The 18976-nt window shown below is 38.0% G+C and overlaps 1 protein-coding gene across 1 annotated transcript in view; it reads right to left on the reverse strand.

The window, feature by feature from the left end:
• Nucleotides 1–2501: 2501 nt before the first annotated feature.
• LOC139455066 (von Willebrand factor D and EGF domain-containing protein-like) overlaps nt 2502–18976 on the reverse strand; it is a 33621-nt gene continuing 17146 nt past the window's right edge. Inside the window, exons 9-19 of the mRNA XM_071236644.1 lie at nt 14653–14735; nt 13018–13099; nt 12524–12715; nt 9982–10178; nt 9066–9318; nt 8583–8726; nt 7655–7844; nt 7300–7490; nt 6744–7004; nt 5648–5702; nt 2502–4496 (exon numbers count right to left, since the gene is read on the reverse strand). Of these exons, the coding sequence (XP_071092745.1) occupies nt 4318–4496; nt 5648–5702; nt 6744–7004; nt 7300–7490; nt 7655–7844; nt 8583–8726; nt 9066–9318; nt 9982–10178; nt 12524–12715; nt 13018–13099; nt 14653–14735 (1827 nt within the window). The 3' untranslated portion in view covers nt 2502–4317. The remainder of the gene's footprint in view (nt 4497–5647; nt 5703–6743; nt 7005–7299; nt 7491–7654; nt 7845–8582; nt 8727–9065; nt 9319–9981; nt 10179–12523; nt 12716–13017; nt 13100–14652; nt 14736–18976) is intronic.

The following is an 18976-nucleotide window of genomic DNA, read 5'->3' on the forward strand; positions in this document are numbered from 1 at the left end:
GAAATATATACACTTAAAGGTAGACACATGTTAACGATAATACTGACAAAAAGATAAAGAAACGCGGGTCGGGTAAATATTATTACCTTGGTTAAATATAAGTTACCATTTTTAAAACATTTTTTTCATAAGATGAAAGAAATGATGGTGCCGAAAAAAGACAAGCAATAAACAGTCTAACCGCGATGCAATCGCATTACTTAATACAATCCACAAAGACCAATGTATAGGGCGCCTTTTTACTATTTATTCCTTATTTGATATTAAAAATTCATTAATGGATACCAAGGAATGAATTTATATCACAAATTTTATTTTATTTTATCATGAAATATTTATTAATATAGCAAACCGTTTTTTAGATATCAATAACTGAATTCAGTATCAAATAATGTACTTTATCATCTAAAAAATGGTATATTGTATCTATACCCTTTGTCTCCTTGAACTTTATGCCTATTTTTAATAATTCGAGAAGATAGGTACAGTATCGTATCATTTACATTAGATAGTCATATTCAGATGATGTCTCTTCATATAAGTAAGGGCAATTTAGCTTCTTCCCTTTGTTTAATCAGTTTTCCTCCTGGCTATGAATTTTGAACACAGGCTTTAGGTTTACATATGTATCTTGTTATCATTGTATTTTAATGCGATTTGAATATTATTTTTTACTTTCGTACTTAAGTCATGTTTTAATGAGACATGTCACAATTATTGCTTGTTAGCTCAACACAATTGACAAATACTCTAAAATATATGACTAGTAAACCATTAATGTACCTTGAAAAAATATATATTGTAAATGAGAAAATGATGTATCTAGGATTAAGTGGAAGATAAATATATTATATTGACATTAGCGCTGGGAATATATTCAACAAGCCCGTGAAAACAACACTGCTTTAGCTCAATGTTTACATCTCCTGGCGGCCATTATGCAACGGCCATCTTATACACAACCATCGGGTTTAACCTCACTGTGCCGGCTTGCCCTCATATCGCCAACATCTCATATCGCCTACACCCCATATGGCCTACAATAATTATAATGGTCAGTTGTACCACCCCTATCATATCAATGGGTATTACCCAACTGGCTTTACATGCGTTGATTGATGGCTTACTTATCTTCTTCTTTGACCAACCATACATGTTTTGGTTGTATAAACATGACTTACTCATCTTCTACTTTGATCACCTAAGCTGTTTTTTCTGTGTTAGCAAGACCTGCTCATCTCATCTTATTCTTTTTCGCAATGTTGTTTATAAACCTCTGCAAGTTTGACACTCAGAATCAAAATGGCAAATCTTCAGAGAGCTGAGTTTGTTACTACACAGAGAGGCGGCCAACAAGTGTTTCATGCTGGATACCGATACAGACTGAATGTCAAGCGTCAACTTGCAGTTCACTGTCAACAGTCAACAACGGCCTTTTGCACGTGATTGGAAGGCATGATACAGGATTCGTTGCTTAATCACAGGTACAAAATTAGAATACAGTTTTTCACCAGTATTTAATCATAACATTCATGTGCTTCATTACACTTGTTTTGTCAGTCTTTTTTCATTTCAGTTACAATTCAGTGAGCTGTGCATTGCCACTCTTAAGAAGACGCCATGTTGTTTTCTAGTTGATCAATGTTAGAGGTTCGTGTCAGTCACGTGATTTGACTAAACCTTTTCGGGTCACACACTTATGATACAAAAGAACTCGTGCCATGGACGGCTTTTTACATATATATATGTCTTATGATTATCCACATGATTTTGTTGCTTTTATTTAAATGAGTGTGATAGTACGATGGCTAATGCAGTGGCACGAAGATACGATGAGACGACACACTGTCTGTTAGCATCTTTCCTTGGTGTCTTTGTACCATCGCCCTCGAAAGTGATAGTTCGAAAACACGAAAGTCGTGCTATCGTATTGTGATAGAAAGCTTTTTGGTTTCATCTAACTATTTGTAGCACTTCATATCGTATAGGTTAGTCAGTGTCAGTAAACAGTATCGTTTATATTGCATAACATGTATCAATTAACACGTAAAATATACCTTATCTAGTATTTAGATTAACTTCATATAAGCGACAAAACCTTTTTCCATAATGCAGTCATGTGCACTGGCAACTTAGAAGATGCCATTTCACTGGTCACTCTGATTTCTTGTTGGATACGAAGATACGAAATGGCAGAAATCAACGGCTCGGAAATGTGGGGATTTGAAAACTTAAATATTATTGAAAGCGTCCCCTTGACGTGTATAAGAAAAAAGTATTATGTATTACGAAAAGTACCACCCTCACATATGTTATACAGTGGAAGGAAGAAAGCCTCTCTATATTGCTATTTACATTAAATGATCTCTTTTGGTTCAAAATTCGCAACAGAAATATATTCGATGCTATCTGATCGATAATGTCCTTCAGAGTACCTCAAAAAAAATCTCAACAACACACAGGTATTTCATTCATTTAAGATATTTTATTTACTACAAGCAATAATAATATTTGGATTGACCAATTTTATTTAAACACTAATTGGCTTCGTCGTGAAATATAGGATACACTCACAGACCTATATAATCAAAATTAGAATTCTGATATAGAAATATCGAGCAAAACCAGATTATGCAAGAAAATAAAAGAAAATACTGACATTGAAATAAAATGTATGTACAAAACTTATGCAATAAGTGTGAAATTATTTTCGTTCATTTCAGACTTTCTTGTCCCCGTCTACCTGTTGATGGCACAACACTCCTCCTATGGAAAGAAAATGTATATTTTGTCCATCAAATGATATTGCAGATGAATACCATTACTTGTTTAATCATATGTATTTCAATTTAACAAGAAGTTTCATATCTCAATATTACTTTAATCGACCATCAGTTTGGAAATTGGCCAAGTTATTTTAATATAAGAACAGGTAACTGTCTCATTTCTGTTGTCACATTCTATGTAAATTTAAACAGAACAACTATCGCATATTTTGTCTTAAAACAACAGACATCTGTAAACGTCTCATTATGCTATGTTTATAGCTTTAAGTGAATATATTCGTTCTGCTCCGAAATAAATAATAATTTTTGTCATAATGGAAATCTCCAAGTTAATATGTGCAAATAATACGTATATCTCTAAGTTTTTGCATATGGACCTCGGATAATACGTTCATTTCCCAGTATGTATAAATTTGGGGAATCCTCTTCCTTCGTGTGGTGCATAATATCACCTGCTATGGGCGTGAATAAAATTAATGAGCTTTAATGCGCACAATACTTCCTGTTTTGTGAATATTTTCCCAAAGTCTATAGAGTTTTTGTCTTTCAAAAGAAAGAATATCGTGTATGACATATACTGACGTTACATGTATGTACACGCAACTGGGTTTTGAGAATACACAATTTGATACTTGAAACAAAGGCGTTGACAGAAAATTAAAAAAAGAAAGAACTTCACAATCACAAGAAAGGATGTGTAAATACAGAATCATAAACTGAAACTAATTAGAGTATTGATTGCTATCCCCAGATGTGACGCAAACTGCAGAACTCACAAACATGATCAATACAGTCGTAGATAGGTGATGCGTTACAAGCAGCTGGTTTACAATACAAGACACTATTGGACATGTAAGCAGTAACTTTCTTATTTCTCTTACATTTCCTCAAGCAAGTTAAAACTGGTATACGTGTAAACACAATTTCAAGTAAGCCAGCGCAAATACGCATTAAAAACAAAATTCTGCCAAACAGTGATTAAAGAATCAGAACATAATGAAACAAAAGTCATACACAGAAAAAGCATGTTCACTACACCATATATTGAATTAGTCGTTCAGTTAAACAAACGTGATGATGATCACATTGCACACCCAACAAGGGTGCCTCTATATCTGAAGCTTTTTGTCAATATTATAATAAATAGCTGTAAACGCTAAATTAGAAATGAATACAAGAATATAACCAATAAACCACTAGTTACTTGTAATATATATGTGCATGAAAAACGTCATGCTGTACTTCATCTAAAAAAGTAAGAAAGTAAAAAAGTAATCAAATCCTCAATAAAACGTCCTGTGACTATCGTGAGCGTTTTAACAGAAATACAAAAAACACACCTCCATTATGGCCTGCACAATTTCATTCAGCACCACTTTGAAAAGGTGAACACTTTGTTTTACCACTGATATAAGCAGTTGCTGTAGGATATTGCCGACACATTTTTACAGGTATAATCGATGTACGAATATTAATTCATTCAAAAGCCGAATAGGGGTGAATCTTATACTTTTTGTGTTCTTAATTTGAATCAGTATCTTAACACGTCCACAATGTATGTTTGCTTCCTTCTCTGCCTCATTCTACACCATATAATGCCGATCAGAAGGCATAAGACAGCTGCAAGCGACACAGTCCCGACACAGATCCAGAGGGGCAATAGGATGTTGTCTGAGGCGGCCTTGATTGCGTGATCGGTGCATTTGCCATCTGTAAAAGATTGAAGTGTAGTTAAAAAAATGTTTTATTTGGGAGGTCATTTCTGCAAGCCTAATGGAAAACTAGTCAAAGCAATCACTGGTTATATACGTTTGTCCCGATGATATGCAATCCAAATGGCCTAGACTCACTTGACAATGTAATTGTGAATTGTTATGTTTTCATATCATACACGCATATCTTTAGAGCAACCGCTTTTCAGACATATACACAGGGATGTCAAACATGTAATTTATTACATGAAAGTAAATATCTAATTTATCGCTATTGTGCACAAGGAATTTGATTGTGACAGGACTTGAAGTAGAAACGTAAACTTAAAGTAAACATCATGATAATTATACATATGTTAGGTAAATGATCCTTTTTCGTTTTATTTTTAAAAGAGTAAGCAACAGTCCTGCAAAACCAGTGACTTAATGTTTGAGGAAGGATCCACGCCATGACTCTCGGTCAGCCAACTCACCGGGTCTGAACACCCGATTCAATTTCGTCGTCTTATGGCAAGCATTGGTTACTGCGGGCAAATTTCACCCTGCTATCACAAGAGGGGTTGATGCTTAATAACTCTCTTGTACACGTGTTGCGTATATCATTTTTAAACAAGGTATATTCAGTTTTGTATCCCACACCTCACCAATACCTTTTCTGACGGAGGCATTGGTGGCTCAGTCGGATAAGTCGCCGAAATTCGCTTCCATTGTCAGCACCATGCTCTTGTTTGTTGGTTTCACCCAAGTGAGAAACGTATAAGTGAGTGAGTGAGTTGGGTTTAACGCCGCTTTTAACAGTATTCCAGTTATATCACGGCGTGTCAGCTTAAAGTGGGAGGAAAGCTCGAAGTGATGCCGGTCTCAGACGTTTACCCCTTAAGTGAAGCACACGAGCACGAGTATGGTGCTCACAAACCTAGAAACATAATCGGGGCGAACCGGGATTCGAATCCACAATCATAGGTTTCTGGCTTGCCCAAGGAATGGAACTATGCACAGCGAATCACGGCGCTTTAGACGACTGGGCCACCTGTGCCCCCGGTTAACGGATAAGACCCGTATAATTTTGGGCGTTCGTCTAACATAAGATTGTCACGCTTTTATGTATCTGAAATTCTGTTCAAAGCGGCGTATCTTCTAAAAACGTACCTTTAATAGCCGCAACCTTGGGAATGCACCTGGACTGGTCAACACAGAATCCTTCCTGTAACGCAGAAACACAAATCCAATAATTACATTTGGTGATTTGGTGATTTATGTTTCAACAAGAGTCATCCGAAGATGACATATCCCCCCGATGTGGCATGTCGGTAAACTGTCTGTAACTTCCCATGTATTGAGATTGGCAAGGAAATCCTTTTCCTTGATGCCAAAACCAGAAATATAATGAAGGTTATTAAATACTGGCTCATGCAGCTCACTTTCTGATGATCTCATGAAATTGTAATTATAACAATAACTTCGCAGATTCGCATATGAAAAGCTCTGTAGTAGCCTCTTGACACAAAGGCATAAAGAGAAATAATGTACTAGGGATTGACCAAAAAAACAACCTTAACATCTTGTTTCATTATATGTCAGGGGCTCCAAATTAAAAAGATTAAAATCTATAAATAACAAACTGCACTACTTGTGAACATGGTTGATATTTGCATAAAGTTTGGTGAATCTCTGTCGCATGGTTTAGAAGATAAACTCCAGACGAGGACATTACCCTAAGTTCATAAATTTTCAATTTAAATTGAAAAAGTTTAAGTCATATTTCCATGGAAACGACAAAAATATAAAATTCTAAAAATCTCTAAAGAGCAAAAGGCACTTCTACTGAGCCTGATTGTTCAGTGTACCAAGTTTTGTGAAGCTAGGTTGTACGGTTTAGGAAATATGCTCCGGGCAAATGATTACAGGCGGGCAGACGGACATACCGATGGCTATATCCCCCCATCATTATATGTCAGGGGGATAAAAACATGTTCAGAAAGAAACACGTTTAACGAAAAAATCATATTTAGAAATGTTTGTCAAAAGAAAAAACATTTCATAAACAGGAGAAACGACAGAAATACCTTCGTACAAGAAAGCCGCATAATAAAATATTACGATCGTCTTTACTCATCCCCGGCTGTAAATTCCCGTCGCGAACAATTAACGCCACGTGTACTGCGAAACCACTCACACCATTTTCTAATATTCTTGCAAACACCAAGCTGAAAAATATATATGGAACTTTAAATCTTATCATTACCTTTATGGTCCACTGTTTCGTGTTTTCATCGATCTGTACACAGCTGCTGTCATACACCATCACCGCCACGTCGTTACTATAGATGTCGCCAGTGTTGGATACAGATATTTCGTAAGCCATCACCACATGGCCAGCGTCTGACGTAGGCAACACTTGACGTCTGACATGTGGTCTGATAAGACACACCATCTCACTCATTCCTTCATCTCTGGTTTCTGTTGAAATCATTGTCATGTCCTCCAAGACGCCGTTACCTGTGACCTTGGCGGATACAATAGAGCCGTGTTAAAGCAGCAGACTATATGTCATGCTTTAACATCATGACAAGCAAAGTGTATAGGTGTAATTAATTAATTATTCTTGATTAGAAATACCCTACAAAAAAAATCCAGCGTATTGGGAAACGTTGTTTTTCGGATTGATTTACGATGAAATGAAATCCATAGAACTTCCTTAATGGCATGTTACTAAAGCTGAACATGCAGATGGAGTAATGATACTTTAACAAGAAATACTACCTAAAGATGTATTACCCATGTGGTTAATTATTACTCACTTTATACTTCTTTATGCGACAAGTAGCGTTACGGGATCCAGTGAAAACCTCCCCATATACGGTTAGTTCCTCACAGTCACTAGTTGTTAGGTCACAGTGACCCCCATCTTCGGCGGAGTACAGGTCAGGAGGGCGGTTCAGGTCGACTGAGCAATCAGGTCCACCATGATCATGAACACAGACACATTTACCTGAATCATAAACAAAAGTATCTACACCAAAATCCCTGTTATCTCTTCACACAATGGCAAACTTTTAAATCAGGTGACGTTTACATAAACCACACTAACGACAGCTGCAAATAATTCGCACACATGTACAAGTGTGATCGCTGTAAGTACTTATGTCTTTTTACCGAAATGACAAGATCCTCGTCCAGTACAGTCTCCAGGGCAGGATCTCGACAATACCGTTTCCAAAACACTTGGCTTGGATGGTTTCTGTGGGTCTTTTTTTTGTAAAGTTGAGTTTACTGCAACCTCATGGATACAGGGGGACCGCACGCTGTCTATGGACATATTTGCAAATATTGTGTTGCCGCTGATCTGAAATTAAAACACAGATCAAATATGATATACAATCAGTAATCAGCGATGAAGATATTTAAAAAAGCATTGGTGATGTATTCTCTCTTTAAAAACCAAAGAGTAGTAATCCTTGTATCTCAGATATGGACCACAGCGGATGATTTCACGGTGTTTGCACATCCTGGTCAGTTCAAAGGATGAAGACGTGTTGAACAGTTATTGCCGGTCATTAGATAATCTTTTATTTCACCAACATTGTAAATTTAGAATGAAGTAAAGGGGTTGTTCATTACAGCACAATTAAAGCACAATCAGCGAATTAGTTTATTCAACATGTGAACGCCATGTAAATCGTCCGAATATCTGCCGAAATAGATTCCATAGGATGAAAAAGGTGAAACAGTGACGAAAAGAATATAAATGGATCACTGACGATCAGTGATGATTTCGATGAAAAGGGTATGCATGTGCTGTTCTTACCGAGAGCACTGTTCACTCAAACAATTTCAATGAAAAAGGTGCTAGTGAGGAAGGAGGTGGGACATTTCCATGTACAGGTCAACGCATGATATAGAATCGTGCATCATGTTGACAAGCGACCTGGCATATTCAGCATGTACACTACAGGGACTATGCGACTTAAGTTATGCACTGTATGTGATATGGAAGACGAAATGTCCACTCAGAATAATGCCTTCATCATCGGCAATCATGTATAGATGTACCGTGACATAAGAATAAATCGAAGAAACAAACCATGATATCTGAAATACATTCCTGCTTGCTCCTGTCCACATCTACACCAGGCACATCCCGACACACATCCACTGTTGCAGACCTCGAATACAGGTTGTCACAGTACGCCTTAGCTTCAGATTCAGTCCATCTTCTCACCACTTCCTAAAACATGTGGCGATCAAGCTAGTTCGTTCTAACAGTTTCAATTTGAGGTTCATTATGCACTGGACTACAGAAAGAACATTACAAATGTCAATTATTCTCAAGCTGTCACAACTAAAAAGTGGTTTTCAGTGACATATGTGTTTCATTTCATGGCATCGTGTGGATTAAATACACTTTTATAGATGAGATCCCTGATACAACCAAGGGAATTAACAGTAGCGTGGTAAAAAGTGACCATTATGATTATATTGTACATTGTTTTAATGAGGTGAAAATATCGTATTGTGGACATGTCATTGAAGGTTTCTTTAGAGTGATAAAACACTGGATATTTACTCGTTTTCGTCTTGATGGTGCACGCAACAGTGCCCTCCGCTTCTTTCTCCCAACAACTGAACATTTTGCTGGCTTTACGGTTGAAAACTCATATATGTTGGAGCAAATTGTACTTGCAGTCAGTGCAGAACATGTGATTTGTGCTGTACCGTTCTCAGGTTGATCGCATGTGCAGTATTTACGGTTAGGGGTGTACTTGGTTTTCAAATTGATCGCGTTATGCATGAACAGACTGGAGGAATGCGTCTCTATCCTTAAAGCAAAATACAATATTTTAGATATGCATCGAGACGAGAACATAATCTTGATACATTCGATAGGGTGAATGGATGTTGCCTTTTGTCACGGCTATTAACTATCAGGTATGTGAAGACCAACCAGTGTTTGATGGGTGACACCCAATCATATATCAGATTGTAACTCGATCCACATAATGGTAAGCTCAATGAGCGGACACCCATTCTGAGCCACAGTATTTATAAGGAAAAGAAAGGTGATAAGTAATGACAATATAACAATTATCAAATCCAACCTTAACTACACGACTAAGTAATAAGGATATGATGAACTTAAAAACATCAAGCTCCGTAGCTCACTCAGGAGATGAAGGAGAGTCAACAGGCAGTTGCTAGTTCATACAAACGTGACGTATGCTATTCTACGTATTACTAACTCGTAATGTCACAAAGGCCATGCTTACTAATATCAAATTTGGTAAAGACACATTGATTGAGTAATTGAAAATAGGACCTTTTATATCATATTTGCTATGGAGGCCATGTTTAAATAGGGATCGACATTCTGCAAGCATGTTTACAGATCACATCTGGGATCATCCATGCAAAGAACCAGCTGCACTCTTCACCAAATAGTTAATGTGCCAGAACAGTACATTTTTTTCTGCATATTGTGTTACCTCCATGAACTGAAGTGGACATCTATGTCATTTGTCGAGCTGCCATCCTTTTTAACAAAGTGTCCTTGGTGGTCAGAAGACAAATCACCGCACAGTCCCGCACTATTGCCAATGTCCCGGACAGACGGATTGAAATAAACATTTAGGAGGTCAATGGATATTGTTACATCTATCCAACCACCTGTAGGCAGGTGTATCTGAAACACATATTTTTTTTTACAAAAGTATTTGAGAAACAAATAGGAACTTATATTATTATACACACTTAAGTCACGCCCACTTGGTTATGACCGTTAGCCCAAATATGAGGCATTGTTTGCAAAGAGGCGAGTCGACAAATATACTACTCAAAATTTGATAAGGATCGTAGATATTTTTCTTAATAAAAAAACAAAATAACTGCATAACTGGCAATATTGTGTTCAAGTGAAATCAAAAACGTCTCCAACACACTTGCACGTGCATTTCATGCCATGGGAAATGCGTTTCACATTACAGTTCATGCTTTTGCTACCCTTGCACGATTTCCAATCAGGCAACGGTGTCTGATTCATTCTGAAACTTTAAACTCAATTGAGTGTTTACACTACGTTTATCTACGCAATGCCCCCTCAACGTGTAAGGCGTCGCCTGACGACAGAACAACTGGGCAGATGTATTGGAATGCTTGATGATGGCTATTCACAACGTGACGTTGCCAATGCACTAAACGTCAGCCAGAGCGTTGTAAGCATGGCCTGGTCCCGACAGCAAAATTTTGGTACAGCAGCACACCGACATGGGGGTGGTCGTCAGAGGTCGACAACCCAACGCCAAGATCATTTTGTGGCTCTTCAGGCACGACGTCATCCCTTCTGGACAGCAACCAGACTACGTAACGACCTCCTGAACGGCTCGGGGGTGAATGTGTCCACTCAGACGATACGGAATCGTCTTCACAATGCAGGTCTCTACTCGAGAAGGGCATGTGTCCGAATCCCCCTGACTGTTCGACATCGGCGGGAGCGATTGGAATGGGCTGAAGATCATGTCACTTGGACACGGAACGATTGGGTTCCAGTTCTGTTCACCGATGAGTACAGGTATTGTTTGGACTTTACAGACAGGAGGCAGCGGGTGTGGCGACGACAACGTGAACGTTTCCATGATGCCAACATCAGTGAACATGACCGTTATGGTGGTGGTTCCATCATGGTCTGGGGTGGAATCAACAGAGATGGAAGGACAGATCTTCATGTCCTGGAGAGAGGAACAATGACGGGGGTGAGGTACCGGGATGAGATCCTCGATGTGTACGTCAGACCCTACGCTGGTGCTGTTGGCACTGAGTTCATCCTGATGGATGATAACGCCCGTCCTCATCGCGCCAGGGTGGTTGAGCAGTACCTTGAGCAGGAGACAATTGTCCGCATGGATTGGCCAGCGCCCTCGCCGGACTTGAACCCGATTGAGCATGTCTGGAACATGCTGCAGGTTGCCCTTTCACGCCGTAGAGCACAACCCACGACTTTGGCAGAGCTCGGACATGCCCTCGTGGAAGAGTGGAACAACCTTCCCATTGGGAACATCCGGGTGCTTATTGACAGCATTTCTCGACGTTGTCAGGCCGTCATTGATGCAAGGGGAGGTCATACTCGATATTGACACTTCATCGACTAAGTGTAATGATGGACTATCCCTCATAACTGTGTAATTCTTTTTCTTGTTTGCTGTTAACATTTTTTAATGAAATGCCTTTTGGTGTTTGCAGATTTCAAACATTCCATATTGATACAAGTTCATGCCGTTCATGAATTTTCATTCATAACATGATTAAACACGTTTCTGAGTCAGAGTCATGTCTTTTGTTATGTTTGTGGTAACTTACACACATATCACCTAGTGATCCTTATCAAATTGTGAGTAGTATAGATCAATCATGTGGCAATGTTGAGCTGAGGACTCAAATGTACATGTAAAAGTTTTTGAAAGAAACACTAAACGTGTCACAGTATATGCCTTCTCATTTCATTACAACTGGGTTATGAAACATGAAACATGTATGAACAGAAATAAGAAAAATATGTTATTTAATATATTTCAAAACGTATGACCAGGAGGGGTAAGGGGTGGTCTAGGCGTCTAAGACGCCGCAGAGTTGCGTCCCTTGGGCACGCCAGACCCCTATGATCGTGGGATCGAAACATAATGCTTCCTCGAAAACCCTTCTTCATTGCCGAAGACTGCCACTAAATGTAGTAAAAAAACTTTGGTACAGTCGACTCCCCGTATTCCTTACGACAGGTGCGCCCTTTCTGCCCAGATAAGATAGAAAGTGAAATATATTTCACTCAATGTCCTACAAAATATTGATATTTCTGTCAAATGTCAAGTGCCTGCTGACCGCCGATCGTATGCCCATAAAGGAAGACTTGGTGTATTGTTGGCCATCGGTTACTACATGCAACCATCCGACCCACAAGCCACAGCTACTGCGCACCACTTCTTCGACGGAAATTATTTTTGCCTCCCTGTTCAAGCTAAATATGTACCTGAAAAGTACCTGATAACTATTTGTTCCGGTTCTCCTGACCTCAACTTCTTCTCCCTCGGTTCCGCACCTTGTGTACTCTCTGATCCATATTGGTGTCTTACACCTGCTGATTTCAAACAATGTCTTCCCAACACGTACGGCAAGTCCACACGTGCAGCTTCCAGGCCCTACTATTGAGCAGTTGCGAGTTTGTACTTGAACCTGAAGATGACAGTATGAAGCATAACCATCATGTCATAAATGTTTTTACTTTGCCAACTTTCAGAAATGCATGAAATATATAAGCCTTTTCGTAGCTCATGTAGCTAGATCTTTTTTTGTACGACAAGAAACATTATCTCTGGTATTTTTTTAGATTTAACAAAAACAAAGTGAAACCTTGAAATGGCTAATCCCATCTATCATGAACCTTTCTAATGACTAGTAATGAAACACACGAGCCAAAGAGGAAAATATTTTCAGAATGTACCAAATAAATACCGTTTGTTCAAAAGAACAGTTACCTCTATTGGATCTGTAGTGTGTTTGTAAAGCGTAAACACACCTTCCTTGCCATAGTAATTTTTCATACTACGAGACCATCGCCTAAAACACAATATTAAATTAATACATAGACTCGTAACGGATAGTATAGCAATGCCATCAAAACATGTGTGCACCAATGTACATACAAGCAAGTAAAACTATCTACTATCTACTCGTCAAAGACAACAATATTCATGTGTCATAATATTTAACAGTGTGTGTTTGCTTGCATATTTACATTTCACTCAATCTACGTTATGTAGGCAATATTTGTTAAATGCGTTATGATCTTACAAGTGTAAACACTCTGTTTCCTTACAGTAACCTGCGAACCGTGAAATGGTATTACCAGACGCCATATTGTTTTTCGAGGGAGACGACACAATATTCAGCACATGACGTGTCAATACTGATCATGTGACAAGTCAATTACAATATTCGGGGTCAGTGTCAGTCACATTTTGTGTTTACTTTAGTTTCTTTATTTGTTAATAAAGATGTTTCATAACGTCTTTAAAACCATGTTATATATGAAACAGTATAAACAAGGCAAAAAAGTGAGCAATGGTCATTTATACCCCCGACTTCGACTCCAACATATTTCTAAGTTCATTACATGAAAAAAACATGTTTCTTCCGAAAATACACTGCACCGCACCGCAACTATTAGCATAGAAATTGAACGTCCAATAGGTAAAGAATCCATGATGACGTTCTCATGTTACAGGTCGCAACAAATGTTGAAGTAAACACAATTTAAAGTTCAGAACGAAAACATGATACTGTTTCAGAAAATCCACATATCGAAATCAAACTTAGCAGTGCATGTCCCCTATTAGTATAGAAAGTGTTCCTTAAATTTGAAAAGAATCCATGAAGTAGTTCTCAAGTTATTGGTCGCATAAATGTTGAAGTAAAAAATAAAAATTGTAAGTAAAATAAGGAAAGATTGCTGTATTTATTTAAGTAAATCCAAATATTGAAATCAAACTTCGCACTGCATCTCTCCTAATGGTATAGAAAGTGTTCACCAAGCTTGAACATAATTTATGCGTTAGTTTGAAAGTTATAGGTCGCACACAAAAATGTCCTCGGAAGGACGAACGGGTGGAGTTACTTGGTATAGCAATATACCCTCTCCCTTTTAGGTCCGGGGATAATAAATTGTATGCCAACGCCATTTTGATTTAGAGAAGCCAAGCGCTCTTTTATGTATCTACTGGTGTGGATTTACTTTAAAGATATGCCTATCTACCGAAAACAATACAATAGTGGGGGAGACATGGAGTTCTATTGTCGTTTTGGAGAGGTTTGTAAAACAAAACAGCACATTTTGATTCAATAGTCGTTAGCGCTTGAACCTTAAGACACAGTAACTCAGGTGAAGACGCTCACATTTATTGGATTGAGTAAAAGGGTGCGACAAATAATATACCAACGGGAAAAAGAAACTGCGCCAAAGGGAAGCACAGCGAACTGCGGCACCTTAGACGATTGGGACACCCGCGCCCCCTCTGGTTTAATATTATATTGTTAATAGCTTTACAATGGTCTTGTAAACAACCGTATTTGATTATCCAGATTATTCGTAATGACAGTTGACGTGGGCATACCTCCCAAAAGAGTGCAGATATGGTTCGTTTTGCAAGGAACATCTCTGCCTTTCTGCTTTTGATGTCTTATTCCTCAGTCGTACCTAATATCACATACATCAAGAAATATTAATTTTATATACATATATGAATATAGTATAATTGAACAGAGAAAAGTTGAACAGAGTTTGAAGTGGCTGGCGATTTCAACTCGTACCAAGTACGAGTCCCATCAAGCCATTACCTCAAGAGCGAAATGCATCTTCCCGAGGCAAGAGAATTAATTGACACTATAAAAGTCCAGTTTGTTACCCTTGCCGAAATTGGCTGGAATTTCTGGCCTTGATCGTAGCGACACCAGTCGCTATTACGAGTCATGACCCTTCTATGTCCCTCCTACTGACCAATCAGATTCCATATCACTTGCATGTACTTCAAGCAAAGTGGATACCGCCACCATGGTCTTACTTTTGGGCAAAATGTAGCGATACCATCAATATCAGGTAATATGATACCTCCCGCCATATCACCAACACTGCACAGCTGGACCATGTAGAGCTCCAGTGCCTGTCAGCCTCCACTAGACCACGTGGTTTAAATTTTTGCAGATGGTCAGCACGGAGTAAGAGACTCAATGAGTTGGGTTTGCTCTTTTTATTCGAAGAGAGGAGGGTAAAGAATGATAGTCATTGGATATATTCACAATGTGAATGACACATATGAAAAGTTAAAATGTCTATTAACGGCACAATGATGATATTTATATACTCTGTTCTGCATTAAGTGTGGTAAACATATGTTTTCATATAATTGGCATAATTTTTCATAAGGCCACAAATGTAACCTTTACTGAATACAGGGGTATTAGACGCTTGCATTCCAATAGTCACATGTCTGTTGAAATTTCTACTTTGAGCCTAAATATTCAAACCGTCATAAACAATTTTATGTTAACCTTCAGCCCACAAGGTAGTTCTGAATGTGAAGCACTCGTTGGTGTATTCTCTGATATTTTACAATCCGTCAACAAATTATCAACAAAGCCTTGCAAAAATAAGTGACATGTAACAAAAAGGGTCAATGGTATGATGTTGAATGTTAAGAAGCAAAACGTAATAATAACATGAGTTCAATAGGAAAACAATGTATCAATTCATAATAGGGGTCTTTTTTTGCAAAACAAAAAGAATGCAAAAGTTACTCAGAAGAAAACAACGTATATATAAACAAACTCAGCTGGAACATTTGGAAATCTTATCAAAAAAAGCAAGGAACCCAAATTATCCTGGAAACTATTAATTGATATTAGAATTTATTTACCCTGATCCTGAGAAGCTAACAAACCACTTCAGGAATATTTATAACACACAAACAAAGCGATATGAAAATATGTGATAGTCTTTAAAAAAAACACACAAAAAACAGCTAATGAAATCCTCACTTATATAAAACAATTAAAAGTCCAGGCGAAGATAACATAAGGAATTAATTTTTAAAGTCAATATATTGTACATTGATATACCAGTTGGTTGAACTGTTTTATGTCTTAAATAGTGGTCACTTACCAAAGAGCTCTGTCCTTCACCATGACTGTGGAATATAATTATTTTATGAAAGGAAAATAATCTAGATATGTATAGAGAAGCAAGTCTAGCCAGCTCCATCTAGCTCTATTCCAATGCATTCTTACATGAGAAGGGTGATAAGCGTGACCAAAACAACTACAGGCGTTTTACACCGAACAGCTGCTTGCGTAAACTATTTTGCAACTTCATAAATGAAAGAGCAATGGGACACATGAAAAAAACTGTATTACAAGACCACTGTCTGTCTGGATTTAGAAGGGGATACCGAACTTCAGATAATGTATATGTTCTTAGAAAAGAATGTATAGTTGCTTTGTAGACTTTCAAAAGGCCTTTGATTCTGTTGACTGATCAGTACTCCCAACAAAGATATTACCAAATAAAGTCTGAGAAAATCTATATAAGGATATCTCTTATGAAGTGAAAACTGAAAAGGGCATTTCACAATCCTTTAACTCCAACATCGGGGTAAGACAAGGATGCGTTTTGTCTCCCACATTATATATTTTCCTCAAAGATCCTCCACGATGTATCAAATCTGAAAGATATTATATAATACCTAATTATTAAAAATGTGTCCTTCGTTGTTGTTTGCAGATGACCAAAAAATACTACAAGTGTTACTCGATTGTCGAAGTGTATTTTGAAAGATAAATGGTGACAAAACAAATGTTGGTGATACAAAAATACTAGTTACGGATAGATATAATTACATAGGAATTACATTTGAAGCAAATGGTAAACTTAAAAAATAATGTTTGTTTAGCTCTTTTTATACCTATAGCTCTCTTACTTGAAAATTATTCAAAACGTTTATCGAGCCAGTAATCCTATATAATAGTGAAATCTGGGGCATAAAATCAATCCTCCGGAACAAAGCTTAGCCATTCATTCATTCTCCTTAAACTTTTGTAAATCCATGACTGAATTTGCTGTTTATCGCCAACTGGGGCATTTTGCAAATTCTTCATTAAAGTGTTCAAGTGATTTGATGCACTTCGTAAGGTAAAGTCCATACACGTACAATAACAACAGTCGTGGTGAATAGGTAACGCTGTTCATAAACTGACATGCATGGTTTGCTCGCTGTTGCGTCGGTATGTCGCTGACAGTTCTGACACCTACAATATTTCGTCGTTTATCACGTATCTCGAATGTGATGCACGGAACTTCAGTAAATTATATATCTAAATCAAAATATGTAAAGATGTAAGCAGCAAAGGTGGGTTCCAAGTGACGCAAGCAAAAAAAGTACACAAAAATATTTGACCATATTTAAATCCTCAAATTGTTACCCAGTACCAACGCCGTCATTAGTAAGGCACTTCTTGCAGTATATCGCTGCTATGAAATTCGTGTATGCCGGAGTGCCCCAGGGTATTCTATATCCATTTCCGACCTCTTCCAAAATCGAATACTCAAATGGTTTGCTTGTACAATCGCCGTAAAAAATTAGGTAGTGCTTGCGCTTACATCGCCACTACGAAATTGGCGTGTGCCGGGGCATCCTTGTGTGTTCTTAACCCATTACAAACCTCGTCCATGTTCAGGAAACTTCAAAGTGCGAATACCTTATTCATAAAAAGTCTCCTTCTTGCAAAAAAAACCCCAATACAACACGTGGCTGTGAAGGCCTTGGATAACGTTAGCGCTTTGAGGACAAGATGGCACCCTATTGATTAAATGGCTCCCAGTCAGATCTAAGTATTATCGATCAGACCACTTTTATGTTTGAAACAATTGCAAGTAATATGAGAGGTGGAATCTGATTGGTCAGTAGAAGGGTCAAAACTCGTAAATGCCATTGGTGGCGCGACGATCGAGTCTGGAAATTCCAGCCTAAGTGGGCAAGGTTGGAAACTTTTATTGTCAGTTAACGCCTTTGCCTCGGGAAAATGTAACAAAAAAACCTTCGGTGAATAACGAATAGGATGGGTATACCATCACAATCTATTCGTAAAAAAAAAACAAATACAATATTACAATAAGTAATTCTGATTTCCTATCACCAACATTCAAAGAGACAATAACATCAAGACTTTCTCTTCAAGGAAACCTCAGATGCTAATGCAAGCAAAGGTACAGGAAGCATCCTTAGGACATACAGCGTAGTTAAAAATAAAATAAAATAAGAACCCTTTCTCAGTCACTGTAAAATAAGAAAATATCGAGTGCACTCTTCTAAACTAAGATGAAGTAACCATAAATTAACTACAGAACTTCGAAGACATAAAACACACACACACACTTAATCAGAGACTGTGCTCTACATGTTCAACCAACGGGTTGTTGGTCAAGCAAAGGAGAAAACCTTCTTTGTTAATAGTTACAGTAACCTGACACATTCTGTGGCTAGTTCCAAACTGAGAGGAATCTCTGGAGGGTGGGAGGTGTCTTACAAGTTACTGGATAACACTTTTACTGTTTCTGTGAGATCCTAAAAGATCTGCACTTTTCTTGCATTTGGCCTTGGACTAGTCTAGTGGTAGAGCGTTCGCCCGTTCGGTTCGGCTTCATATCAAAAGACGTTAAAAGACGGTACATGTTGCTACCCTGCCTGACGCTTGGCATTAAAGGTGAGGTGAGGTGAAAAGGGGTTTAACGTCGCGTCCAAGATTATTGCACTTATATAGCGACGTGCATGTACATGTGTGTGTTTGTGTGGCTGCTTGTACTAGTCCGGACTGATGCCGATTTATAGTGCTAGCGCACTGAGATACCATGCCGCAGTTTAACATGAATACCCCACTCAGACACAG

Source organism: Haliotis cracherodii, unplaced genomic scaffold (genome assembly GCF_022045235.1).
Source record: "Haliotis cracherodii isolate W230 unplaced genomic scaffold, xgHalCrac1.p SCAF_11, whole genome shotgun sequence".
In the NCBI taxonomy this organism is placed as follows: Eukaryota; Metazoa; Mollusca; class Gastropoda; order Lepetellida; family Haliotidae; genus Haliotis; species Haliotis cracherodii.